This window comes from Lathamus discolor, chromosome 1 (genome assembly GCF_037157495.1).
Source record: "Lathamus discolor isolate bLatDis1 chromosome 1, bLatDis1.hap1, whole genome shotgun sequence".
NCBI lineage: Eukaryota > Metazoa > Chordata > Aves > Psittaciformes > Psittacidae > Lathamus > Lathamus discolor.
In genome coordinates this window covers 10,028,731-10,053,817 of record NC_088884.1, presented here as the reverse complement: position 1 = coordinate 10,053,817, position 25,087 = coordinate 10,028,731, and the positions used below count along the sequence as shown (strand labels likewise).

Here is a 25,087-nt window from a genome sequence, read left to right as displayed (position 1 = left end):
ACACACACATTCTCTCTCTAAAAACTTCATTAGCAAGGTTATTTTGATTTTAATGAAGGGATTTTGTTTTCTTACTTTGCTTCGAGTAGCTGAATGGAATCATGGAAGCGGTGAACCACCTAGGGAACTCTTTAGGGAGAATACGCACATACAACCTCCGCTCCCCACCGTCCATGCACACACGTGCACACGTGTGTATACACACACGTATTATTTATGACTTTGTTTCCACCTGTGCTGACATGGCTGGGAATTTACAACAGCACTGAAAAAGTTACAAGCAGTACCTCAGAAATTCCACATTTTACTGAGCTGCGTTATTATGGCACCTTTGTCAGGCAGCCAAATGCTATGTCAGCCCTGTAGCTGATTTATAGCAACATCTGTCAGAGTATTTGAGGAAGAGGAGGAAAACAATGTCCACTTTTGAATGCAGTGTTTCAGAGAATGGTGGTGGGAGCTTCACAAACAGAAAACACAGAAATAAACAGCCAAGTTTAAAGAGGTACATGCTAAATGTTACAAAGGTGGGGGGGGGAAGTGCGTTACTTTCCAGACAGCAGAAAAACCATAGCCTTTGGAGGCATGTTTTAACTTAGCTATATAAAACACCTGGCCCTAAAAAAGCAGACCTTTTTCTTTCGTTCTTTTTTTTTTTCCTGAGGAAAATATGAAGCTTAAGCAGGAAGCCCACAAGCCCACATAAGCTCAAAACTCCTTTGTGAAAGACCTCATTAAAAAAAAAGAATAATAAAAAAGAAAAATCCCACCAAATCTATATAGTAGTTACTTTGTAATTGCTATGAACTATATGAACAAATCCCTACTTTTCCGTTTAAGAATATTTTGTGAGGAGAAAAGAGGTCCAACACTACTGAAGAGATGGAAAGGTCTGGGTTGAGGAAAGCTGTAGGAACACCTTTCCCAGATCTTTTTCCTCAGCTCTACTGAGGCTAGTTTTGTACCTACAATAACTTGCTTTTCTGTTTGCTTAATGAACATTTCCTTTACAAGATAGTGAGATGTTGAAGCAAGCAGGGAAAGTAGCTGATGATATTTTGGAAACCTGAATATGATATTCATCATCCCGCAACATAGCACTGTTGAAGTTTGTTGGGTTCTTTAAAGTAAATGAAGTTGATCAAGTGTTATTTGTTTGAGAGATGACTGTGATTGTTATGTGCACCTCAGTTTAATATGACTGATGGTTTGGGCAGTGCTCACACCGCTCCCAGACCTGAGGTACTGTTTGAGATCCTCTGGAGTAAAGGCATCCCTGGGGCAGGAGCCACACAGTGGGGCTGTGGCTGCAAATCCTCTCCCCACGGCATGCACAGCAGCCACCCCGGAGAGCCCAATCAATGCTTGTTCTGAAGCAAACCACCTTGGGTTGCGCAGAAAGTCCAGGGACCCGGTTCCAACAATTCCCAAAGTGTACAGAGATCAGAACATTTCTAATCACATAGAAAAACACTAGGCCTGACTCTATAACTACAGAAACTTGTTCAGTCAGAACTGCTAAAAAAAGAATCATAAAGAGAAATATGCTCTGGTAGCAATAAGAATCAATATGCAGGGACCTGCCAAACTCAGATCAAATGGATTTGGGAAGAGGGATATGCAGTGGGGAGAGAACAAGTAACACCTCTGCCCACGCTAGCCTCCGCGCCTGGTCTGTGTTACCCTGATAACCCAAAGGGGTCTGCACTCTGTATCCCTGCTCTGAATGGAAAACAGAATGCAAAACCAAAATTAAAATAATTTTGCAACAACGAAAAATTTCAAAGTCAAAATTCAAAGCATTTCCATCTTCTTTTTGGGTTGTTGCTTTTTTTTTGATGTTCTGATATAAGCAATTCAGTAAAACAAGTTCAGTGGCTCAGTGTCACATAGCTGCTTTGTGTTTTCATCTCTTTCTTCTAACTGCTTTTGAGTGAAAATGCTATTTCAGATGAAACTGCTAGAGTGTGCTGGTAGGTGAAACAACACAGTCGTTGCAAGCTACAGAGCAGTAAACAAACACATTTGTAAAATGAGGCACTGAAGAACCTCAGTTTACATTAAAGCATAATTTTATTCATTAAGTTAATACAGCTTTCTGATTAGTCATATTTTCCATCATCGCCATCATTTTACTACCTTACCTACTGTGTGGTCAGCTACATGAAGTTTAATTCATTCTAAGTACTATTTTACACACAGGGCTTTGTCCCCTTGCCAAAATCCGAGAGCAGATTAACTTTTCCCTACAGGCAGTACATACCTACAAGGCTGCTGCAAGTGCCCCTAACACTTTCCATTCTTTAGCTTCCATAGCAGGCTGTATAAGCTAATTACGATGGAGGCTGTTTCTACTTCCCTGAGGGAAGGTTAATAGAGAAAGAAGTTTATGCTAATAAAGAATATGACCAGCACACGGCAGAAGCCAGGCTCTGGGCAGTTGGCTGCTGTAGCACTGTCACTTTATTAATGCTGCTGGTGTACAGACCTGCAGCAGGTACCAGAGCAAGTACAGTTTATTTTAAGCCAGGACAGTAGGTAGTTTCAGCTGCAAGAGCTGGCTTACCTATCTACATCTTCTAGCACTCACTCAAATAGTAGCTTCTTCATTGATGTGCTGGTCAGCCACAGCTGTTAAAAAACTGTCGAACAAAAGCCTTGATTGGAGATCTGTTACAGCTATGATGTGGTACCAGTGGATCAAATATGCTTTTGTGTAAGCTCTCTGGTTTTCAACTATTGGCCAGCAGGCTGCAAAATCTTTCTGCATGCAGTATGGCAGGTCATGAGGAACCTCCCAATACCCAACTCCCACCTGGACAGCTCTTTGTCAGCAACAGTTCTGCCATACAATGACTAAGCCTCAGGCAAGTATCTTACTAAGAATTTCACCAAGAATCTCCAGCTCCAATGTATTGTGTCCTGCAGAAAATGGCACAGCTGCCTTTTCCGAGGGCTGGTAGAGTGGCAGTCCTAGCTCCTTGATAAGCTTTTTGAACAGTGTTACAAGATGTAAATGTTAAAACCTGCACAAATTATTCCCTTGGAACAAAGGGATTATTCAAAACCACTTTATGATATTACAGGAACTCTAGCCTTCCTCCCCTGCATTCACCTTACAGTATCTCTATACACCTCTGACTACCTCCCTTACTTGTGCACACCAGCAGGTTAGCAGAAGGACAGAATAAGGTTTGGCTGTCATGTGCTGTCACATCGAAGAAAATCAACGTGAAACCCCACCATTTGTTGATGAATGGAGAGGAGAGCCCTGATTTTTTTATGTTACAGCAGCAAAAAATGAAAGATAACAGCATAAACAGAACCTAAGGACATCAGTGTCAGTTCTTCCAACACAGGCATTTTCAGGACTTCTAAAATTACGTAGACTAGACACCAGGATTAGTACCAAAGATAGTTTCCTTAACTGGGCAGGAACTAATGTGGTTTTGTATCACTCTGCCATAAACGAAGTTGAAGCCTCACTGTTCAAGATGTTATTTCAAACAGCTGTATAATCAACACCTGAATTTTGATTATCCAGTAGTGGACACAAATTGCAAATCACAGCTTGCAAATTGCAAGCACAAATTGCAAAACACATCTACAAAGCAAGTGCTGAAAATAAGTAGGATGCACATTGTCCCCCTACCCTCTCCTTCCTCTAGCACACAACCACTACTGACTTACTGACTTCAACTACACTGTGCTCTGTAAACTGAATACATTTGCCTTAGCCGGTAACCACAGTGACAGGGGAACAGAATAGTGTGGGTTACCTGAAGGACATGGGAGGAGTATTGAGCTACGAGAGAAAATGCAGCATGGCAAATTGGGGGAGGCCTCCCGTGGCTTTTGGGAAGTGATAGGATGTGCATAATTGGAGTATTGTGTGCAGTTCTGGTGTCCTCAACATAAAAAGGACATGGAACTGTTGGAACAAGTCCAGAGGAGGGCCACGAGGATGATCAGGGGACTGGAGCACCTCCCGTATGAAGACAGGCTGAGAAAGTTGGGTCTGCTCAGCCTGGAGAAGAGAAGGCTGCGTGGAGACCTCATAGAAGCCTTCCAGTACCTGAAGGGGGCCTATAGGGATGCTGGGGAGGGACTCTTCATTAGGGACTGTAGTGACAGGACAAGGGGTAACAGGGGAAGTTTAGATTAGATATAAGGAATTCTTTATCGTGAGGGTGGTGAGGCACTGCAATGGGTTGCCCAGGGAAATTGTGAATGCTCCATCCCTGGCAGTGTTCAAGGCCAGGTTGGAGAGAGGTGTCCCTGCCCATGGCATGGGTGTTTGAACTAGATGAACTTAAGGTCCTTTCCAACCCTAACTATTCTATGATTCTATTTCAGTAGAACTAGTGACCCCTAATACTTAGGCACAACCGTGAGAAGCAGTTTTTGCTCCACATAAGTGAGTAAAGACACTATGGGTTTTATTCCCTGCTGTAACACTTCCCCAAAATATAACAACAAAGGAAGTAATACCTTATGTAGTGTGAGGTGTCCCTGCCCATGGCAGGGGAGTTGGAACTAGATGATCTTGAGGTCCTTTCCAACCCTAACTATTCTATGATTCTATTCTATGATTTCCTCTCTTCACTAAATAGGTTAAAGCTCCTACCTATTTTTTTAATAATTTTAAACAGCTGTGAAATGAGTATCCAACAGACACATTCACTACAACAAAGCAATACATAAAGTAAGGGGAAAAGGAGATTTCACTGAGAAAATACAGTTCTCTGACGTGTCACACCTGTAACAGTAAGTCTTGCAAGTAGCAAGTCAGATTTCTGCTTACATTTATACTTGAAAAGAAACACAATCCCCAGTTACAGTCCTGGCTTGTAAGGTTGGCAGAACACAAGGTCTGCAATATCAATCTTTGTGAATGTTTAACGGAACTTCAATCTTAACTCATTGCTTTAAGCTTCATTGAAGCAGTTCAACAAGCAGAGCCCTAAGTGTTCAAGAGATTCCGAGACCAAAATCAGGACTGTCTGGTGACACTAACAAGTTCTCAGATGAAAAGCAATATTCTTCAGCAGAAAGTTTGGGCTTTATTCTTTGCCCACTTTCTCTTGGCACTGCCAAGATCTGTTTAGTATTATGTAAGGAATCCTAAATTAAAGCATTTGGCACTGAAATACTGTAGCGCTCCTTTATGTTTTGTGTGTTTGAAATAATAATAGCCTTAAGCTCAAAAACCGTGCAGGTATTCGCCTAGTGTCATCTCAGACATACAGGTTACTTAGGAAATGCTTGTTCCAGAGAGATTCTGGTAAACAAGTAGCTCCATTTATCTGTCAAAAATTATTAATTATTCAGACTTTCAGAAACTATGCATCAGCAATTGTTTGTATGAGTTCATTGGCCAAAACATTTTGTTGTATAAAGCATTAAGAGGATACTGCCTTTAAAGAACATTTTACAAGTTTTAAGTGAGCCCATGACAAGATTCCAGTTGCTGCTGGTCATAAAACTGCAAAATGTCTGTTTTAGCATTCAGCAACACTTGTTTCTCACTCTTAAGACTTCAAGACGCAAACTTTACTCAGCGTTGGCTGCAATTTATTTCCCCATCACATCAACTTATGATTTAGATTTCAGCTGTGTAAATATCAACCTACCAGCTCCCTAACATCTGGATCTTCAGAAGGGAGAAGGAGGGGGGAGGCAATAGAACTTGCAAGCCTTTAAAACAGATGTTTGGTTACATAAGTGGTCTTAAAAAGAACTATTAAGATACTGAAATTATCTTGCAATTTATAGATTGCCACTGTATTTAAGCACAATCAACTCTCACTAAACATGAAATCTCACACTGGCAGAAAAGATAACTTAGGAGCATCCGCTTCCATTTCTGGGTATTTAAGGCATCAAGTGAGATTTTAAGTCACTCTTATTTTTAGGATGCTAAAAAGAAACTTGATAGGAAGTATTTATAAGCCATTCATTAACCCTGAACCTTTTTTTGGGTACAGAGATCCATGTCTCTGGAAGACTAGGATCTTTATACACTTCAAGAGCAAGTCAAAAAAAAAAGTATTTCAGGGAAAAGTTGAGAAAGGAACAAAATGGCATTGCCACTGTTTTCAACCTTCCCCCACTACAGAATATAAAGTTTGCTTTTCATGATAGACACATGGAGTAAGCATTAATTCTAGAATGAAAGATGTACTTACAGTTTTTAACTTTCTTTGGTTATTTTACATAAGTCAAAACTCAATGTCTGGTTTCAAACACCAGCTATCACAGCCCCAAGTTCCTCCCCCTGAAAAAGCTTGGATCATTGGAAGGAAAGAAAAAGGAGAGCTATTGAGTGAATCAAATTTAAGTTTCTTGTCTTATTGACTTATAGCTTTCTGCTTAACTCAGGAAAAATTAATCTCCTTCAAAATGCACTTCATTATAATTAAATACCCATATCAATGTCTGTCACCACATCAGCACATCTGGCAACAATGAAGACAAATTAACAATACTAGTCAGAAAATCTGGCAATATAATCAACTAAAGCACGCAAAAATCCATTCTCTACACTTAGACCACCAGTGACTAAGGATGGATTAACTTCCTGTCTCTAATACTGGCGCCTAAATTAAAGGGAAATTGCATCGCAATCTGGGTACCAGGTTTCTGGCTGCAAACAACAAAAAGCCCTTAGCTCAGCTGCATGAGGCAGTGAAACCTTTGCTCTAGCTTTAAGCCATGATGCCTGTGATGGCCTACTCCTGCAGCTGCTTTTAATTTAGTTTAAAAGAAGCTATTTGGCAAGCATGTAAATTTGCACCTTCAAAGTAGGCAGATTTAAATAGCCAACGTCCTATAATATTAACCATTTGTGAGTCTCTCTGTTTTAATGCGGTGATGACAGGATTCACAGCTTTTTAAAATAGCAAGCATTTGTAGACAGAAAAACAATTTTCGCTTAGTTTTAATTCCCATTTTATAGTAAGCAATCCTTTGTATAGTTAAAGGCATTGGGCTCATTACTGCAAATTTAACCCAACAAGAATTTAAAATTGCTCAACTTGACTGAGCAATTGAATAAAACAGAGATCTCATCTACAACCAGAAATGGGCAGCTGAGTAAGGAACAGAAATACAAGTTAAACCAAAGAAAACATTAACTTGTACTTGGATTACCTTCTCATGTTGGGCACGGAGTGATTGCAGAAGCAAAAAAAGAGGGAGAAAGGGTATGGGAAAGCAAAGACTTGGGCATGCACTGCATAGTTGGCAAACACTTAACGCTAAGCCACTTGGGAAAGAGTGATGCTACCAGGCAGATATCCAGTCTTCTTAATTCTTTTACTGCATAGTTTGGTACAGATTTGTGCATCTACAGTGCATATCCTCCAGCAGATGCATGCACCCTCTCTGCGCACAGGCATGGGCAGATTGTTGTTACTACAGTAGCCTTGAATGCATTGAAACTGAGAATGTGTGCACACGTATCTGATAGTGGGAATTCACAAAGAGGAAGATTTGCATACTTACTTTAGGCACAAATAGCTTCAACCCACCCTACTGGTAGCTGTGGCAGGACCACACCCACTCCTAGAAGCTGAACATGTTTAACACAGTACATCTTAAAGATATCAGTCCGAGTTAAATAAAGGTGCAAACATGCAATGGAGGGCACCTACATATGCAATGTTACCTACAAATGTAAGTCACGCTTTTCATTCTTCATACACTAATGTGGGTCAGAGACCACATGGCAGCATATTTTATTAAAAGTAATGTGCAAATAAGATGCATGATACCTGCAAACAGCATGGAGTTTCCATTTGTAAAAAGGTACAAGTAACAGTACAAAATTAGAATGCTCACTACTTATCTCAATAAAATGAAGTCTGACATAGAAATACATATGCTGTATTATTTACACCATTAATTTACAAAAGATATTATTTGCATAAACAAAGCTATAAAATAATTAGAAATATAATATTTTATATTGTCTCCCCTGTATAAAAATGTAGAACCTTTTGGCAAATTTGCTTTATTTGAATAAAAATGCATTTATTTTGCTCTGAATTCATAGCATCACATGGTTTCTTTCTTCCCTTCTTCCTTTCCGTATACCCTTTTTAAATAAAATTCCACACTGAGGTAGTAGTATGTCAAAGGATGTCTTTGGTTCCCGAAATCAAAGGCAGGTCCAAAAGGAGCTATGTATCCAAATCACAGGACTGAAAAGTAGAAGTCCTAAAGTTTTCAAAGGACTGTTTGTAAGTATAAATGCTATTTTCTCCTCTAGAAACTGTCCTTTCCTTTCCATCTTCATCTGCCTCTGCATCTAAGTCCAGTGAGGCATGAGGATTACTACAAGAAGGTTTTGGTTGGCAATTCGCTGGCTGCCTACAACTTGAGAGAGAGTCCAGCTGAGGCCTCCATAAAGGCTTTCCAAATGTTCCTGAAAGACAGTAAATAGTAAGTACAGAAATATCGATGCTGACAGTTCCCTATCTCACTAAGGGCTGCACGTCAGAATGCAATCCTTAATGCAAGCAGAAGATCACCAAGGCGAGATTTTACTTATTTTACCCCTTAAAAGAAAACATCCATGGGATCACAAGCATATGGCAAGATTCTGCCACCTGAGACATTAAAAACGTTTCCAAAGTAAATGTATAGCCACTCATAACTTCATTACAGTTTTCATGACAGTTCCATTCCATTTTTCTTTGGGAAGGGTGGTGAGGTAGAACGTGGGCACACCAACCAAACTGCAAACATATGTATCATAAGGCACTTAATGCAAAAGTCACAATAGTCTCCCTGTTTTGTTCTACAGTGAATAAACGGCACATGAAATCTGCCATGCAGTTCAGCAAAAATAAAAAGATATATTAAAAAAATATAACCTCAACATGTGTAGGATTATACAACACCCTCCCACTATGCAACCCGAATGCTAAAAATCATCTTTTACTGGCTAGCATCTCCCATTAATAATAAAGGTCCCACCACTCAGAATCTCCATTCACACCTGTTCATCATCTCTTTGCCCATAACTGGCTAGAACAGATGTAGCTCAAAGAAAAACTGGCATATCAGTTGAACCTTTATTAATAATTATATTGATTCAGTAGCCAGAAAATAATTAGAGTGCCTGTCACTCTTTACCACTGGGAAGGTGTGAGTGTCAACACCTCTGTACAAAGGGCCTTCTCTTTTTTCAATGAAGAAAGATATGGTTATCACAACTCAGTGTCTGTAAATGACTGTCAAAAGACTTGTTTTCAGAAGACAATGTGCCACAGGCTGATTTTGAAGAACTCTGGTTTTATTAATACCTTAACACTACAGTTGTTAACAAATTTTACACCCAAAAAGCCATAAGTCTGGTTTTGCTTAGTTGCTAGAAGCAAAGATTTCAAGTAAAACTAATCTGAGAAGTTACTAAAAATGGATTTAGACAGAATTTGGACAAAGTCCATATTTGCATCAAGGATTTACAGAACAGCTTGGCTCCTGACACAATATGAAAATATGCTCCTCACAGCACCAAAGCTACAAATGAATCCTGTCTTTAAAAAAAGAAACCCAAAACTGTGAACTTTCTGGGTCATGAATCAACAGTGATGTTAATGCCAGCTGTAATTGTGATTTTAGAGGCAAAAGTGGGCTGAATTTGAAGATAATGAGGCTGAAGAAGCAAATCCACAACTGAAGACAAGAAATCTATGATGACTTCTTCCAAAGCCACCACCTCCAAGATCTAACCATAGGCTATTTTGAGTGACGAGTGCTAATGACTATGAAGCATCCACGGCAATGATGATATAAGTTGGGGGGGGGGGAGTACCTCAGAGAACTGACAATATAAAGTAGCTACGCATAGATTTTTAGGGGAGATGGAAACATGAACCCTTGAAGCTGCATTAACTCCTGGGTATACCCACATACAGTAGAACTACTTTCTTCAGGAGACATGGTAAAGCCCTATCTGCACAGTCCCACCACAGCAATAGTGGCAGGCAGCCAGGAGGCTGTGTGTAGTTCCAGGGCCTCTGCCAGATGTCATGGCATCTGCAATGTTTTACAGTCCAATCATCTGGATTTCGAAGGGGGAAAACTTCAGAACTCATACCTCCCTCCCCACCCCCTGAGAACAAAGAGCCCAGTGATGCACATTCCCCCTGGCTCCCTCACAGGACCAGCAGACCCAGGCCTTGATCAACCATGCTGACACACCAGATAGGAGAGACAAGCCAGGGTACTAGGGCTGCACTTGGTGCACAGATATCACGGGGATGAAAGCAGTATGTGGGTTTATATGCATTTTAAACGAACCAGCCATACCAAGATCCAAAATTTAGGGAATTTCAAAGGTAAAGTAATGTTCTTCTTCCCCTTACCTCTCCCTGCAATCTGCATTAAAATCATAAGCCCTGAATTAAGGTTCAGGAGCTATTTTGTCATACATACCATGAGAAAGACAACAAAGGATGGGTAGAGAGGGCACCTTTCCACAGTGCCTGACTTTGAAGAGTAAACAGTTCTGGCTCATCATGTTATACAATATACCCTCACATACTGGAGTTCAAGTCTCCCAACCTGCCCTGAGCCCTCCTGAGCCCTTGCATACCTTCTGCCTAGTATGAAAGTTCCCAGGATGGACCTTCAGGCATACTAGATGTATTCTGGTATACCTGAAGTTTGTTAAGGTGTATTTCGGTAAGTATCCTAACATTTATGGAAATCTGCCAGCTATATTAAGATAGAAGATAAGAATCACACCACTGATGAGATTTTTATGTAAACGTGAGCTATTAAGATCTCCTGATAATCTAAATACGCTCATTACGTGGTTTTACCGTAATCACTTTTCTGTTCCTGTTCACTTTAAACATTTGGGATGTTGTATTTAACAGTTCTTATATGTCAGGTTTCCTGAGAAGTAGAACAGGGCTCACAGTTACACCCAGAGGCAAACCACCTCACTTGACTACCACGTTTGACCTGAATACTTTTACGTGAGTCAGTTCTGCTTCTTATCTAGCCCCAAGCTGCTCCATTTACAACACAGGATAGGGCAAATCTCCCATCTATCTTCCAGCAGGATCCAGAGAGGACCCTTATTTCTGGGGCATCCAATTATCCTCATGCACTGCAGCAGAGAGACAGTGCACCTACATGTACAGGTCAGTTGCGTGAGACTTAAAAAAGAAATACTGTGGTATCACAAGTTACTCAGGAGGAAGAGAGCAGAGAAGAAAACAAGACAAGAACACATGCAAAATGTTAAGGAGAACTCTCAAACTCAGCTACTTCCTGTCTTTCCTCTCCTCCTTTCTAAAGTATTTCTTTTCCATATGCTGTAATATCTTACTAAATTCACAAAAAGCAGCTCAAGCAAAACTGTAAAAAATTAGTTTTTTTCACAATGCTAGCTACATGAGCATCTAAACACTACTACAGAATTACCTACTGTAGGACTGGGAAAGAAAAAGCTGAGTAATCAGTTGTGCTTAACGTTGGAAGTAGGAAACAAGACAGCAAGAGTGCCAGCAACTTGAATAGAAAACAGTAGTTAGAACATACCCATGAAAGTGCTGTTACTGATAATAGATGAGGGTTCCAAACTTCTGTTGAAATCAAATGTGTCTGAGTTCAGACTTTTGCTTTTTAGTGCAGTTCCTTCATTTTGAGTATAAATGGAGCTCATCAATCTGCTGCTTGTAGCCTGCATCCCAATAATGCCAAAACACTGGTCAAAGGGATCTTCCAGTGGAGGTGAGTACTGATAGCATTCCTTTTTCTTTAAATATCCAGACTCATAAGGGTCCAGGCATGCTGTTCTTTGGTCAGGGCTGCAACCTAAAGAAAATGAAAAATTGTTTTTATACAGATTCATTACAGCACAAGTTTGAATCAGGACTAAAACACCCATCTGCTACCAACTTACTTGTACTGTATGCTTCAAAGGTCTCAGAACCATATGTGTTTCCTTTTAAATATAAGGTCCCTGAAGTCCCCAGATAGTGGCATAGGAATGGATCTGCAACACCTTCCAAGTCTGTTTCACTGCCATTATCCAGGTGACAAATGCCTTAAAAATAAAATTGACATGTCAGTGTATGGTCTTTCCTTAAGCTTCAGCTTACAGGTTAAGTTTTGTTCTTTTGAGAACCCTGTCTATTTAAGTAAATTTCATAGCGTATTTAGAGCTTGTTTAAGTTTAACCTAATCTTTTGGTAAGAATTCTAGTTCTGCAAGTGTTAATATGTGCTTTATTACACAGTTTCTGGACAACAGAACAAATGCAATCATGGGGATCAGAAGCAGGGACTGACTTCCTCCAAAGCACTGAAAGCCAGGCTCATGCTCTGCCACACAGCCACCCTCCGAAGCACAGAGTTCTAATGAGAAAGTCCCAGTAGAAGAATCTGAGGGAGTCACTCACTGCTCGAACAGCTATTTCAACTTTAAGATCAATGGTGCCTGAAGGCTGTGGACATTGGACACAAAGAGGCTACTCCTCTCACTATACTGCAAAACTATCTCATCACTGCTCCATTCCCTCCTACCCCAACTCCTGAGTGTATCTCAACCCCAACCCCTTTCTAGCAAGGTGCCTTTTCCTCCCTAACCCAGGTATGTTCTGGATTCTCAGGTGCTGGGCATACAAGTATTAGGTACTGCAGCTTTTAACTTGCAACCATCCTAAATTCTTTATTGACTTTGACCCTAATAACTTCTCTAACAGGAAAGTTTAATTGAACTGATATTACCACCCATGCCTACGCTTCATTAAAAGTATCCTTTTCAAGCTACAAAAGAAGACGACTTGCTGCTGTAATTCCTTTGGGACACTCTTGTTTTGGAAACAAGATTCAATTTACTCTCAAGACTAGAGAACAACGTAATGACTTAAGCAAAGCCATAACATCATTTGGATGACCAGAATCTACTTACTGTTATGTCACTGAAGCAATCCCAAGCAGTAAATTTCATATCCTCACTTAAGTTTGTGTTTCTTTAGTGTTACTTCTACTAGTTAAAAAGACAATAGCCAACCTGCAGCTACGCAAGCAACATGAAAAATCTTAGCATTTTACACCTACCATTACTGTCCCTCTGCTGCAAGAAATACCCTCCCACAGAAGATGTGAGGAACTGATGATGACTGCCATTTTCAGATGAACCATATCCATCTTGCCTTTCAGCCAGTGTTCCCTGGGATGACAGGTAACTTGGAATGTCAGCAGGCAAATTTGTTTCGTCTATGGAGAAGAAAAACACACACAAAAGCCATCAGCACACTTAAAGAATTTGTAGAAGCACTTTTAGACTTGTCAGCAAAGCGTTGAAGGTAACAAGTAATTCACTCTTCAGACTCTGAGTCAAAGCACACAAATATTCCTACAATAAAGTCATTGCAAAGCAACCACAAGTATTTTTTTTTTCCTTTACAAGGGAAGCCTTCAGTTTACACACCTGTATTTGTGATGCTGCAATCTTCGTTTCTCCGTCTGGTGTGGTAGATGATGACCACCCACACCAAGGAAGTGCCCACCACACAGCAAACCACAGCTATGATCACAATGCCCACTGTGGCCCATCCATCATCATCAAGCGATGGGGCAATGTTTTGAGGAGAATCACAGGTGGGAGTAGGAATTACATTAAGACGGATGTTGCCTCTTTCTGTTCCAAGCGTATTAGACATTTCACAAGTATATTTCCCAGCATCTTCTACATCTGTATCCACAATAATTAGCAACTGATTGCCCGCAGCAAAGAAATGTCTTTCTGTTACCACGAGAGGGCTGTCATCCTTAGTCCAGTTCAGTCGGGGTGGAGGGCTACCACCAGCAATACACTGCAAAACTGCAGTTTCACCTTTTGTTACAGTTCGATCCAGCAAAGGCCGCAAAAATGATGGCGTTTCTGAAAAGAAAGCATAAGCCTTATATTCTCAATGACCTTGCAAGAATGGGAACACATCCTTTCCCTTCACATCTCAAGAGGAAAAGCTAAACTAAATGCCTAATGAAGTTTACTCTCATTCTCCAAAAAAAAAAAAAAAAAAACCACACTCAAGGAATCTGATCTTAGAGCCTACAGTTTACTTGTCAATTGATCAGACCGACACACTTGATTACCTTAGAAGGTAAAAAAGCCAAGTCATACATCCTCAAGATTGCAGAGAATGACATGAAAAATTTTTAACAAAACATAAGGAAATTAACAAGTTAAAGAAAATCTCTCGTCTCTAGCAGCCCCACATATCAAACATTGTGTACACTCTGAGAAATACAATTAGCTTCCATTATTTTGTATCACAATAGTGTGTGCTGAAGTACATATTTCTGATATAAGCGTCAATACAAATTACAGTATTTTTATTTCTAAACTGTACTTCATAAAATTGCTATTTTTAACCAACTGCTGTTTTCAAAAGGAGATTATGCCAGTAAGGATTGCTAATGTCTTACCTAGTACTGTTAATGTTGCATTAGCTGAAATGCTTCCAGCAGTGTTTTGAGCTGTACAGCTATAAACACCTGTGTCCTCAATCTTGACATCAACAATAAAGAATACATCATCTTCAGGCATGACATGCATGCGCCTCTTGCGTGCCGCAGGAAAATCTGTTCCACCATCTTTCTGCCAAGCAATCTGTGGGACAGGATGCCCAACTGCAGCACATTCCAAACGTGCCATTGCCCCAGCACGAATGGTTAAGTCCATGGGGATCTTTGTAAATGAAGGCAGCACTACAGAGAAGTTATTGACACCAACATGAATAAATCAAATATACTTTTCCTTTTTTGCAAGCATTTTCTTAACACCCTTCTTGAGCCTAAAAATCCCAGAGAAGCATACAACCTCAATTTACCAGCAGCCATCAAAGAGAAAGGGAGGGAGCTGTATGAGACTGCCTAGATCAAAATTGTGCTTCTGCTAACAGCCTCCTACTACATGACCTTTCCATCATACCTTTCAGAGTATAGACTTACGTCCTGTGAAGAAAAGATTAATATTTTTCCATCTTGTTACATAGAATTTGTCAGATTTACTATGAGTTGGGTCTCTTATTTGCTTTTTCCTATACTACAGTTAAGCAGAAAGGGGCCAGATTTAAAACTGAATTATGATCTCAGAAGTAGATATATTTAAAAAAAATAACCTCATCTTATTAATGGATCTTCTAAAAGATGCAGATTATGAGGACAGGAAAAACTATGTTTATATATCTTGATTAAAATCCTTCTATTTTAAGTCCACAAGCAAAAAGTAACATACTTACTGTTTACTGTAAGTTTGGCTTTGACAGAGTAGGATGAACCAAAATGATTTGAAATAACGCACTGGTATTTCCCTTCATTACTAAATTCAACATTGCGCAGTCGAAGGATGGTAGTGTATTCCATCACTTCACCACCCTGTGCCCGGAGGTGTGCATAATTCTCCATCTCAGCATCTTGTAGTAATTCATTGTCCTTCTTCCATGCAAAAGTCATTGGGGAATCACTGCTGCTGGCTGCTGAACACACAAAACTCAAATTGGAGCCTTTGATTGCCGACTGGGTTTCTGGCTGGACAGTGATCTGTGGTTTAGGAAAGTCATCTGCACAGAAGGGAGGAAATGAAAAGGAACACAGAGGAAGAGTTAAAAAATATGTATGTGAGACCTGAGGACTCTTAAGAAAGCATTTGTAAGCCTTGTTCTGTAAGTGTGAGAGAAGAGTCGGGTAAATATTTATAAAACGGATACATAATGCTTTCTTTTCAACTTTTGTTAGCCTTAGGGCATTTATATATGCCATATTTATGAATTTATTGTGCCAAGTAATCTCTTATTGAGCAGAAAGCACATTTAAAAGCAGACTGTGTGTACAGTTTGTTCAACAGCAGCACCGAAAAGGAAAGCACTACCCCCTGACATCCCTAAGAACTATTACGAATGTCAGTCATGAAGCCTACCCTTCATCTTTACAACACCTCAGGCTGCTGTTAGTTTTTCTTTATTGAAAGCATAGCTCTTCTGCCATCACAAACTGCAAGTTAAAGTCAAGGGGTTTCCCCAAACCCACAAAATCATGTACAAAACTCACTGTTCTAGTGATTTGTGGCTGTTTGGTCCACCTTACAAACACAGCAGTGCTGAATATCCCAGGGCAACATAAAAGAATTTCAACAAATTTGTTTTTGGAGGTCCCTTTACTGTTGAAAAGTTACCTTCAAAGTGCCATTTTGTGAGTTTACAGACTTAGTTGCCTTATGAATTATTTGTTCTGTCAATTTTGTGTACATTATATGTACAAAAGGAGAGGGCAATTAAAGAACTGGTCTCACGAAAAGCCTTAGCATATTCTCCATTTTCAAGATATCTCTAACCTCCTGACAGACATAAACTCAAACTTCAGAGACTGCAGGAAAAGCCCCAAGCTCCAAATACAGCTTACCACGGACTATGCCTGCACTGCAGAGAGTCAGATGTTACCTGGCCCCTTTACCTCCTTACATCTCACTTGTTTGGAAACATACTAGGGTCAAAGCATTATTTCCTCTGCTTTGTGTATTACAAAGGAAAATGAGATGTGTAGACAGCCTGAGCTCGAGCTGCCTGCAGAACACTTGCAAGTCTGGAGCTGTGCTCCAGCAACCAGGCAACATGTCCCCTGATCTGGGACACCAAGCATGGGCCTTATAGATCTTCCAAGTCATTTAGTTTCCATGCTTCTCAACTTAAGTATTTACGACGTCTTACTCTGTTATCCCTGCGCAAAGTCAGTGAAATTATCAACTCAGTTTGCAAATGGCATAGTTTGTCATGGGGGACTTAAATTACCCTTGTGAAAGGACAGAAGATACTTCATTCTGTTTTAGCTGTGCTATCAATGGAATAACAAAATATTTTAAAACCTTAATTATTTGGCAGGAAGAGGGAATGAAAAGGTCACTTAAATAAGCCCATACTACAGAATACAGAAAAACACTCTGGGGTAAGGCTGGCAATGTTTTTTGCAGTAAGAGATTCTACTTTCTTCTGCATGATAATTACTTTATGCATTAAATGTACATCCCTTTTTGCTAATATATCTTAAAGGGTTTGAAATTAATTCATCAAAATTGGCATTCAGCAGCTAAAAGGAAGATCACACCCCCCCCCATGGTTTAACAAATAAGAGATATATATTTAAATCCCCTAATTTAATTTCTTGCCAGAAAGAGTTTCTCATAAATAAGGATTTATACTTCATATACACTCCATTAGTTATCCAGTAATCTGTAATTTCCTGTACCATGTCAACATTTCCTTTTCAGCAGTAGTTAGATTATACACAATCTATTTACTATTTAACATTCATATATTAAAAATTTCATTGCTAATAGGAAGAGAGAAAACATTCTTGTACGCTATTTTCTATTCTGTGCCTGCTTTGCCACTGAAAAAGGCTACAAGCAGCAATAGTAACAACTAAACAGTCATATCTGCTATGAGAGGAATGTTAGTAAGACAAATATGGTTACTGTTTTGTCTCTGAAGAATACAAAGTTTGAATTTTCTTTAGTAACAAGAAAAAAAATGTATACAACAAAAATACATGAAATCCAGTTAGTTTTTTATTTCTTGATATTTTCAAAGTTCCCACTTAATGTATCAAGAGTATTCACACATTTTTATTCTGAATGCTTAGCTTCACTTTGAAATAGAGAATGCAACATAGGTGATAGTGAATGTTACTAAATAGAGAAATTTTGCTATCATCTCAAATTTTCAAGTCTTAAAGTAAAAGTATTTCACTAGCATTTACTATCTGGCATACTGAAATATAACATGTCAGTACTATGGTAATCAGATGTTTTAAAATACAGCTTAAATACAGGCAATAACTCACACGGTCCAAGTATTTTCTTAAAGTAGACAACAAGCACACATAAAAAAGGTCAGAGCAGAGGCTATTACAGCTATTTTACCTTCAGATTTTCTCAGCTCTGGAATAACTTTGAGACAGATGAAGTATGAAAATTATTTACGAATAATCAAAAAAAAAAATTGCACCTCAAGTTTGCCAAAATATGTCTCACTTGAAAACGACAGTTATCTAAACAATATCCATCTTTTAAATTTAGGGGCATATACACTTACTACCACAAACTATTGAACTTTCCTTTGCATACTATGCTATATACTATGTAAGCAAGCTGTACATGAAATGGAAGTCAGAAAACCGTCAGTCCTCATCTCGTACAAAGCCACAAGCTTTGAGCATCTACATCACAGTTAGGGAACAGAGGAGAAAATGTTAACAAATATGAAATCCTTTCCATTTTATTAGAGAAACCAAAATGTATCAAAGAAACCACAATAAAAATCAATGCATTCAGCAATATTTGTTCTATGGAATGAATGAGTAAGACTATACTTACCACAGACAAACCCATCCAGGCTGACAGTAAAAATACTTCTCCCTTTTAGCAACTGAGGATGGGCACAACTGGCATTTACAAAGCTCTGAAAGTTGTTCTCTGACATCCACTGTGGTAGCCATTTTAACTGGCAGTCACACAAGAGACTCGATGTGTTCAAGTGCCTAAGAAAAAGCAATTATATTCATTCACAAAAGACCAGATGACCTTCTGAATTCTGTTCCAACCTGAGCTGTTCAATGATTTCATGAAATACACAAGGCTCATCTGTTTCTCTATGGCACCCAACATAAAGTAATACCATAAGATGAAACAGGGAGCCAACTTCTAGGGTGGTATTTCACACGAGTCTGGAGAACACAAATTAAAAGTTCCAGACAAGCTTCAGTCAAGTTTCTACTCAAAATGAGAGCCACATCTTTTAGTTATTCTTTAGGTTTTTGCCAGATTATTTACAGAGCAACTCAGGACAAAAGATCTGCCTAGAGAAGGCTGGTATGAGAGAGAGGAGACGTAAGATATATGCAAGAGGAAGAATTAGCTGTGCTCAAAACACACGGAATGGCAACAGTGTTTTTCTGTGTTGATCAACTGAAAAAGACGGTCAAAGAACAAAAAAACCCCAAAACTCACTAGAAGAATACATTCTTCCCGGTACCACTTCATGACTTCTCTGAATATCTGCCCCTTTGCTACTACAGGACAGAAGGACTCAATTACAAGCACTGACAACCAGGTCTTTGCAGAAGAATTACAGCACTGCAATTCACTGGTCCACTAAGCTTTAGCTCAGCAACAGCGCTGCTGATCTTATAGCACATTACATCAAAGTCGCCCTTATCTATCACCTATTTGAGATCAGCTGATTTAAAATAAGGACTCCAAATGCAGCAGAAAATGAACACCTCCTAGCCTATACCCTCTCACTTAAATACAGTCATCACATAAAACACAAAAAACCCAAAATGTTGACATATCCTTCCTACGTGACTTCAAAGAGATTACACTGGGAGTTTATCACTGTATCAGGCAACATCTCACAAGGCTTTTATTTATATATTTATATGGATATATAAATTTTATAGAGGTGATGTCTTTAGATATAAACTTACAATTCTTTGAGTTTCTTCATTTGTGAAAATGCATTTCCTTGAACTGACATAATTGCATTGTTACTTAGATCTCTAGGGGAAAAAAAAAGGAAAAGAACATTAGAGGAAGAAAGAGTAATTTATTACACTGGATGTATTTAAGACTCAAGGAATAGTTTGCTACCTCAGTGATATACAAAGGATGCCCTGGCTCAAAAACTAGAGACAGGACTAAGGAGGTTTATAGAATACTTAATACATATCACTTTCTGCACTGATTCCAAAATTCATATTCAGCGTAACTCCAAAATAAAGAATCTTCTCACGATCACAGTAGGAAGCAGGGTAAGTGTATTTCATGCAAAGTCGTAAGTAAAGCTTCTTAGTCCTACTTTTATTTCAATTAGTATCAAGAATAAATTTTTCCAATGTTGTGTTAAATGTGAATTTCTACTACTTACAGGTGTTCAAGCGCATCCAAACCAGAAAATGCTTTCTTTGTAATGGATCTAATCCTGTTTCCTTGGAGTACCCTGAAAAATATAAGTACATGATGCAAAAAAGATGCAAAAAAATAGAAGCATTTTCTGAGCTAAACAACTGCATTTTTAGTATTTATTTATTTTTCAACTGTGAACAATAGTCACCATTCAACCTTCCTTCCCCGATGCAGCAAAACGTCTCACCTCTAAAAGACACTGATTTATACCTCTTGACTAAATGTCTAGATTTAGAAGCCATTTAGTGTGTACAGTTCAAAGATATGGGTTATTCTGATCGTATACACATAAGCAACTTTTTGTTTCATTGATGTGCATCTGAAAATTTCAGTGCAACGAAATTGATGGAATTCCACTGGATGCTGCATTACTTTATTAAAGACTATCCCTGTCATCATGCTTTTGTTATATAATGCACTTATTTCTTCCCATTATGGGAAACCCTAATTCTCTGAGTAATGTTTCCATAAATAGTAGTAATATTTAAAATATTTCAGATCAGTTTGACTTGAAAATTCTAGAATTTATTTTATAGAAAAGGAAGACTTTATAGAGAACAAAATGGTACAGGAGGAAAAAAAAAAAAAAAACCAAACCCAAACATCTCAGCTATGGAAAGTTTAACATCATTAAGTGTTGGGCTTGTCCCCTGAGACACACATAACACGCTAATTTTTTAAAGGAATGATGAGATACAAATATTGTAGCAATACTCACAGCTTCCTAAGTTTATCTAGGCCAGAAAAGGCACCATTCATATCTTCAATAGTCCATGATATTTCATTGTTTTTCAGATCCCTGTTTAAGGCGATAGGAAAAAAAAAAAGAAAAAGAAAAAGAAAAATATCAAACCACAAGAGCTATTTGAAAGAACAAAGTTCATATTTCTTCAAGAGCATGTATTACTTTAAAAAAAAAAATTAAAATAGCTTTCTGGTAGGTTATATTTAGTTTGCTCAGGATGCTGTTTTGCTTGTTTTTTTTAAGAGAAGCTTTACCTGATCAGCCATCAATCTTAAGAATCATTAGAATACAAACCCACATTCCCCTACAAGGGTATTCAAAACCAGGAGTATCTTAAGAGAATGAGCATCTTTGGATGGGAAGGGATGAACTGCTGCCCCTTTAAAACACAATACACTCATGCCTTTGAAAGTTCATAATAACAAAATACACTAAGCGAAACACTTTTGCAACCTTCACCATCCAGAACACTAGCTTAATTATCTGTGAAGTATAAGGAGATTAAAAATTTGTGAAGAGAATGGTGTGTCAGCAAAGCATCAACAGGGTAGGGCTAGAGGTGAAAAAAAAAATCTAGGAGGAAAAGTCTGACACTTAATTCTCAGACACCTCCCAAGTCAGACTTCCTCTCTTTATGATCTGTATCTCTCTGTGTACTTAAAAACCACAGCATACACCCCTCTGAACTGTATCTTTGCTACATGCCCAAAGTGTGAATATGTGAGCAAATCCCTGACAGTAATGAATTAGTGCCATTTTCAAAGCCTAGAGGGAAAGGCAACCATTTAATTTACCTTGCTAACAGATGGGTCTATGGTATGCAACTGGAAGATTTTAATGGAGCAGAATATATTTAGATTAGTTTACTTCTTTCTTCCCCTTCAAGAAATGCTATTTCAAAAAATGCTCAAATGCTTAAAGCATTGCCCAGTCATGACAACCTTTAGCATTCACAGTAATACAGGGTTTTGAGCTTTGTCTTCTTACTTCTACCATGAGAGAAAATGTTGATTCAAGTAAGGCACAATGATGATCCAGATCCCTAAAGCTGTGGGTAGCAGCGCTGCTTGCTGCCTTTGAATGGAGACATGTCTTTCCCATAATAATGCTACTGAAACTTTTTATCATAATTGCCACCACCACTGTGTACAGTCTTAATGAAAGAGGAAGCCCTCCCTCTCCCCACTATTCCAAAGAAAGAAATCCTACAGTAAGAAAACAGAACCAGAAAAGTTAACAAAAGCTCCTGGTGTATTTCAGAAAGACAGAAGGGGGAGAGTGAAAAATTAATCTATAAACACCAAGGGTTTTCCTTAAAGTTTCTGACCTTAAAAATTGAGTTTGTCAACTTACAAAGTCTGCAGACTGGAAAGTCCCCTGAAGGCACAATCAGCAATGTAATTTACTTTGTTGTTTCCAATGTACAGTCCAACCAGCACGCTTAAACCAAGGAAGCTTGAATCATCTAACCTTGATAAGTGATTGAACGTCAAATCTCTGCAAATTCAAGGGAAAAAAAAAAACCCACAAAAAACATTTTAATGTTTATGCTGCAGTGCTTATTACTCAGTTCAACCCAGGTGAATTTTCAGCAGGGGATAAAGTTTGCTTCCCTTGTAAGTATCACCAAACCTACTCGCCATTTTTGACCACACAGCTTGTGTATCATTTCCAACAATTCACAAATTACTGCAGAATGAATTTCTCCGATTTGAAAATGACTGTGTTACAGCTTTAGTACAACTGCTAGAGTGAAATGAAGCAGTCATGGTTGGCTTCAACTCCTTTTAACAAAATATAACTGTCTCACATACAAAAAAGTTGTTGTCACCTTGGAAACTGTTATGAAAAATTCACAGATCACTGGTAGAAAGCTCATGCTTTGGCGTGTACCTGGCTTTCAAAACTGGAATAGAATAAAAGCTACTCACAGCTCACTGAGTTTTTGGCAAAATTCCCAGGCATCAGGACTGATCCTGCTGATGGCATTTTGGCTGAGATGGAGTTGCTGCAGCATCAGCAAGCCATAAAGCCAGCCTTTGGTTATCTCTGTTAAATTATTATGGTCCAGCTGCCTACAAACACACACAAACACATGCAAACAGGTAAAAGACAATGTTCAGAAACTCCGTGGTATGCGTGCTTTGCCACAGGTCCACATATGACTTCATGATATTGGCTAGGTAGCTGCAGCCTCTATTCATATTTAGAGTTGTATGCAGTTCAGCGCTGTCCTACACATCCACCAATGACTGCTTTCTGCTTTTCAAAGCACACTAGGACAGTTTAACTGAAATACATCATTAATTTTATCAAGCAATTATATTAATTTTGTACAACTATACTTAATATGCTGTCAGCAGAACCTATCAGCAAAAAGTTGATACTTACAAGACTTCCATGTTGGTCAATCCCCAGAAAGCGCCATCCATGAGCCTAGTAACCCCATTTCTCTGCAGTTTTAATGATTTCAAAGCTGGAAGTCCTTGGAAAGTAAGCCCATCTATTTTTTTAATTTTGTTGCGATTCAGCTCCCTGCATCAATAAAATTTAGAGTTACAACAGAGTAAGTTTACCTGCATGCCAGCAACCTTTCTTCCCTCTGTGGAAACAAACCTTATTTAAATGCTTTCCTTGCGTATAAAACAACAGAGACAAGATACAATAAAAATCAAACATTTAATGGGTATGCATTATGTTTAATCATGCTAACACTCTTCTGCCTTTGTGATACTGAGGACAAGGACCTTGGTAGTTCCTTGATTTTCAGATTTAAAGAATCCCTGCAAACCTAGAATGTCATGGCCAATCCTGTTCACAAATTCAAAACTGAAAGCAACTTCCTGGTATTTATCTAGCAGTAGAGCTGCTAAGGTTATCTTAGAGTTGCAATAAGTAATCAGTCAGAAGTTAAATATTTTAAGTTGTGATAACTGGGCAAAATTTAGTATCTTGGGTGATCCTTCTCTTTCTTAATCTGGAGCCAAGCATTCATTACACATTCCTCCCTCATTCTCCACAATTAGTTACAAACAGTTTCTTCCCTCTTTCTCAGACGCTCTTGACACTCACCCTTAGGCCACCACACACAGCCCTTGTAGGCCAGAAGTTGGGACCTATGTGTATACTGGAAGGGAGTTATAAGGCATAACTAGCTGAATGACAAGCCACAGTCACAGTAATACTCAATATTTTCTATTTTCCTGCTCTCTACAACATCTTCTTGGCTCTGGTCCTCTTTAACTCCAAACCCTGCACCAACCCCAAGCAGCTTTCTGACTTTGAGCCACATGAAAAGGGAAGTCTAGCCTCACACAGGCACAAAGAACAATGTCAGCTTTTCTATAGCAGTGAATTTTAGACTAGCCATCATTTGCCAAATTAACAGTTTATTTATTAGAAACAACTGATATACAGTATAAAGAGAAAGAACTAGACAATACTAAGAAAAGGCCCTCATACAGCAATGAGTGATCACCCATCCCTTCAAGAAGGGACAAGATCAATCTGCATCCTACCGAACTAAGAAGAATCCTCTCCTTCCAAAACTTACTTCCTATGGGAAGTAAAGGCCTAAATAATTCTCTCTACATAGTTATACAACAATTATTTTTCAGAATCTAAGTCTTGTAAGAATTTATCTTTCCTCTCTGATGGCCTGATAAAAACACTACCTAGTAAGAGACACCCAATAGAGAACCCTACTTCCCCTTCTGTGTTTGAATATGTAAAAGCAGTGGAAAACATTCAGTAAAAATAGCCTTTAGTTTTTCCCCACTCCTCCCATGAATAATTCTTTCAGGATAACACGATATTTTTGGCCTTCATTGAAGATTAGCTACTCAACGTAACTACCTCAGCCTACTGATGGAATCCTGCATGAGTGTGACTTTTTTAGCCAAGAGTACCACCAATTTCCAAAATTTCAGTTGAATCTGAAGATCAGAAAGTCTTCCAAGACTTTCCAAGACAAAAAATACTCCCCCAGCTTATTCCATGTTAAATAATTTTATTTATTATTTGTTTGGTAAAACATTTATAGATGGCATTGTATCAGTGAAGCTGATGGAGGCCTATTTACCTAAGCATATTGCTTCTCATCATACCTTCTGAAAGCAAATTAATTCATTTCACCGTGAAAGAATAAGAAATCCCCTCATTTCACCATGAAAGCACAAAATAAATGAGAGTGCTGTAGCAAATAAGTTTACTTCACTCAGTATTTTTCCAATGCTTTCTTATAGGAATACTGCTATGACCCCTTTTCCAGCCTTCCCCCCCCCGCCCCCTTTTAATAGGCAAACACGATTTTAACACAAAGACTATTCACATCTCACCAATATATAAGAC

The 25,087-nt window shown here is 38.8% G+C and overlaps 1 protein-coding gene across 2 annotated transcripts in view; it reads right to left on the bottom strand.

The window, feature by feature from the left end:
* Positions 1 to 7,722: 7,722 nt before the first annotated feature.
* The window catches only part of LRIG3 (leucine rich repeats and immunoglobulin like domains 3), a 39,802-nt gene continuing 22,437 nt past the window's right edge, over positions 7,723 to 25,087 (bottom strand). For both annotated transcript variants that reach the window (XM_065685498.1, XM_065685570.1), the window contains 14 exons: positions 23,129 to 23,272; positions 22,669 to 22,812; positions 22,091 to 22,234; positions 20,711 to 20,791; positions 19,955 to 20,026; positions 19,515 to 19,586; positions 18,403 to 18,566; positions 15,275 to 15,595; positions 14,460 to 14,741; positions 13,459 to 13,911; positions 13,086 to 13,244; positions 11,927 to 12,070; positions 11,563 to 11,838; positions 7,723 to 8,428 (listed from right to left, as the gene is read on the bottom strand). In XM_065685498.1, the coding sequence (XP_065541570.1) occupies positions 8,184 to 8,428; positions 11,563 to 11,838; positions 11,927 to 12,070; positions 13,086 to 13,244; positions 13,459 to 13,911; positions 14,460 to 14,741; positions 15,275 to 15,595; positions 18,403 to 18,566; positions 19,515 to 19,586; positions 19,955 to 20,026; positions 20,711 to 20,791; positions 22,091 to 22,234; positions 22,669 to 22,812; positions 23,129 to 23,272 (2,701 nt within the window). In that variant the 3' untranslated portion in view covers positions 7,723 to 8,183. The remainder of the gene's footprint in view (positions 8,429 to 11,562; positions 11,839 to 11,926; positions 12,071 to 13,085; positions 13,245 to 13,458; positions 13,912 to 14,459; positions 14,742 to 15,274; positions 15,596 to 18,402; positions 18,567 to 19,514; positions 19,587 to 19,954; positions 20,027 to 20,710; positions 20,792 to 22,090; positions 22,235 to 22,668; positions 22,813 to 23,128; positions 23,273 to 25,087) is intronic.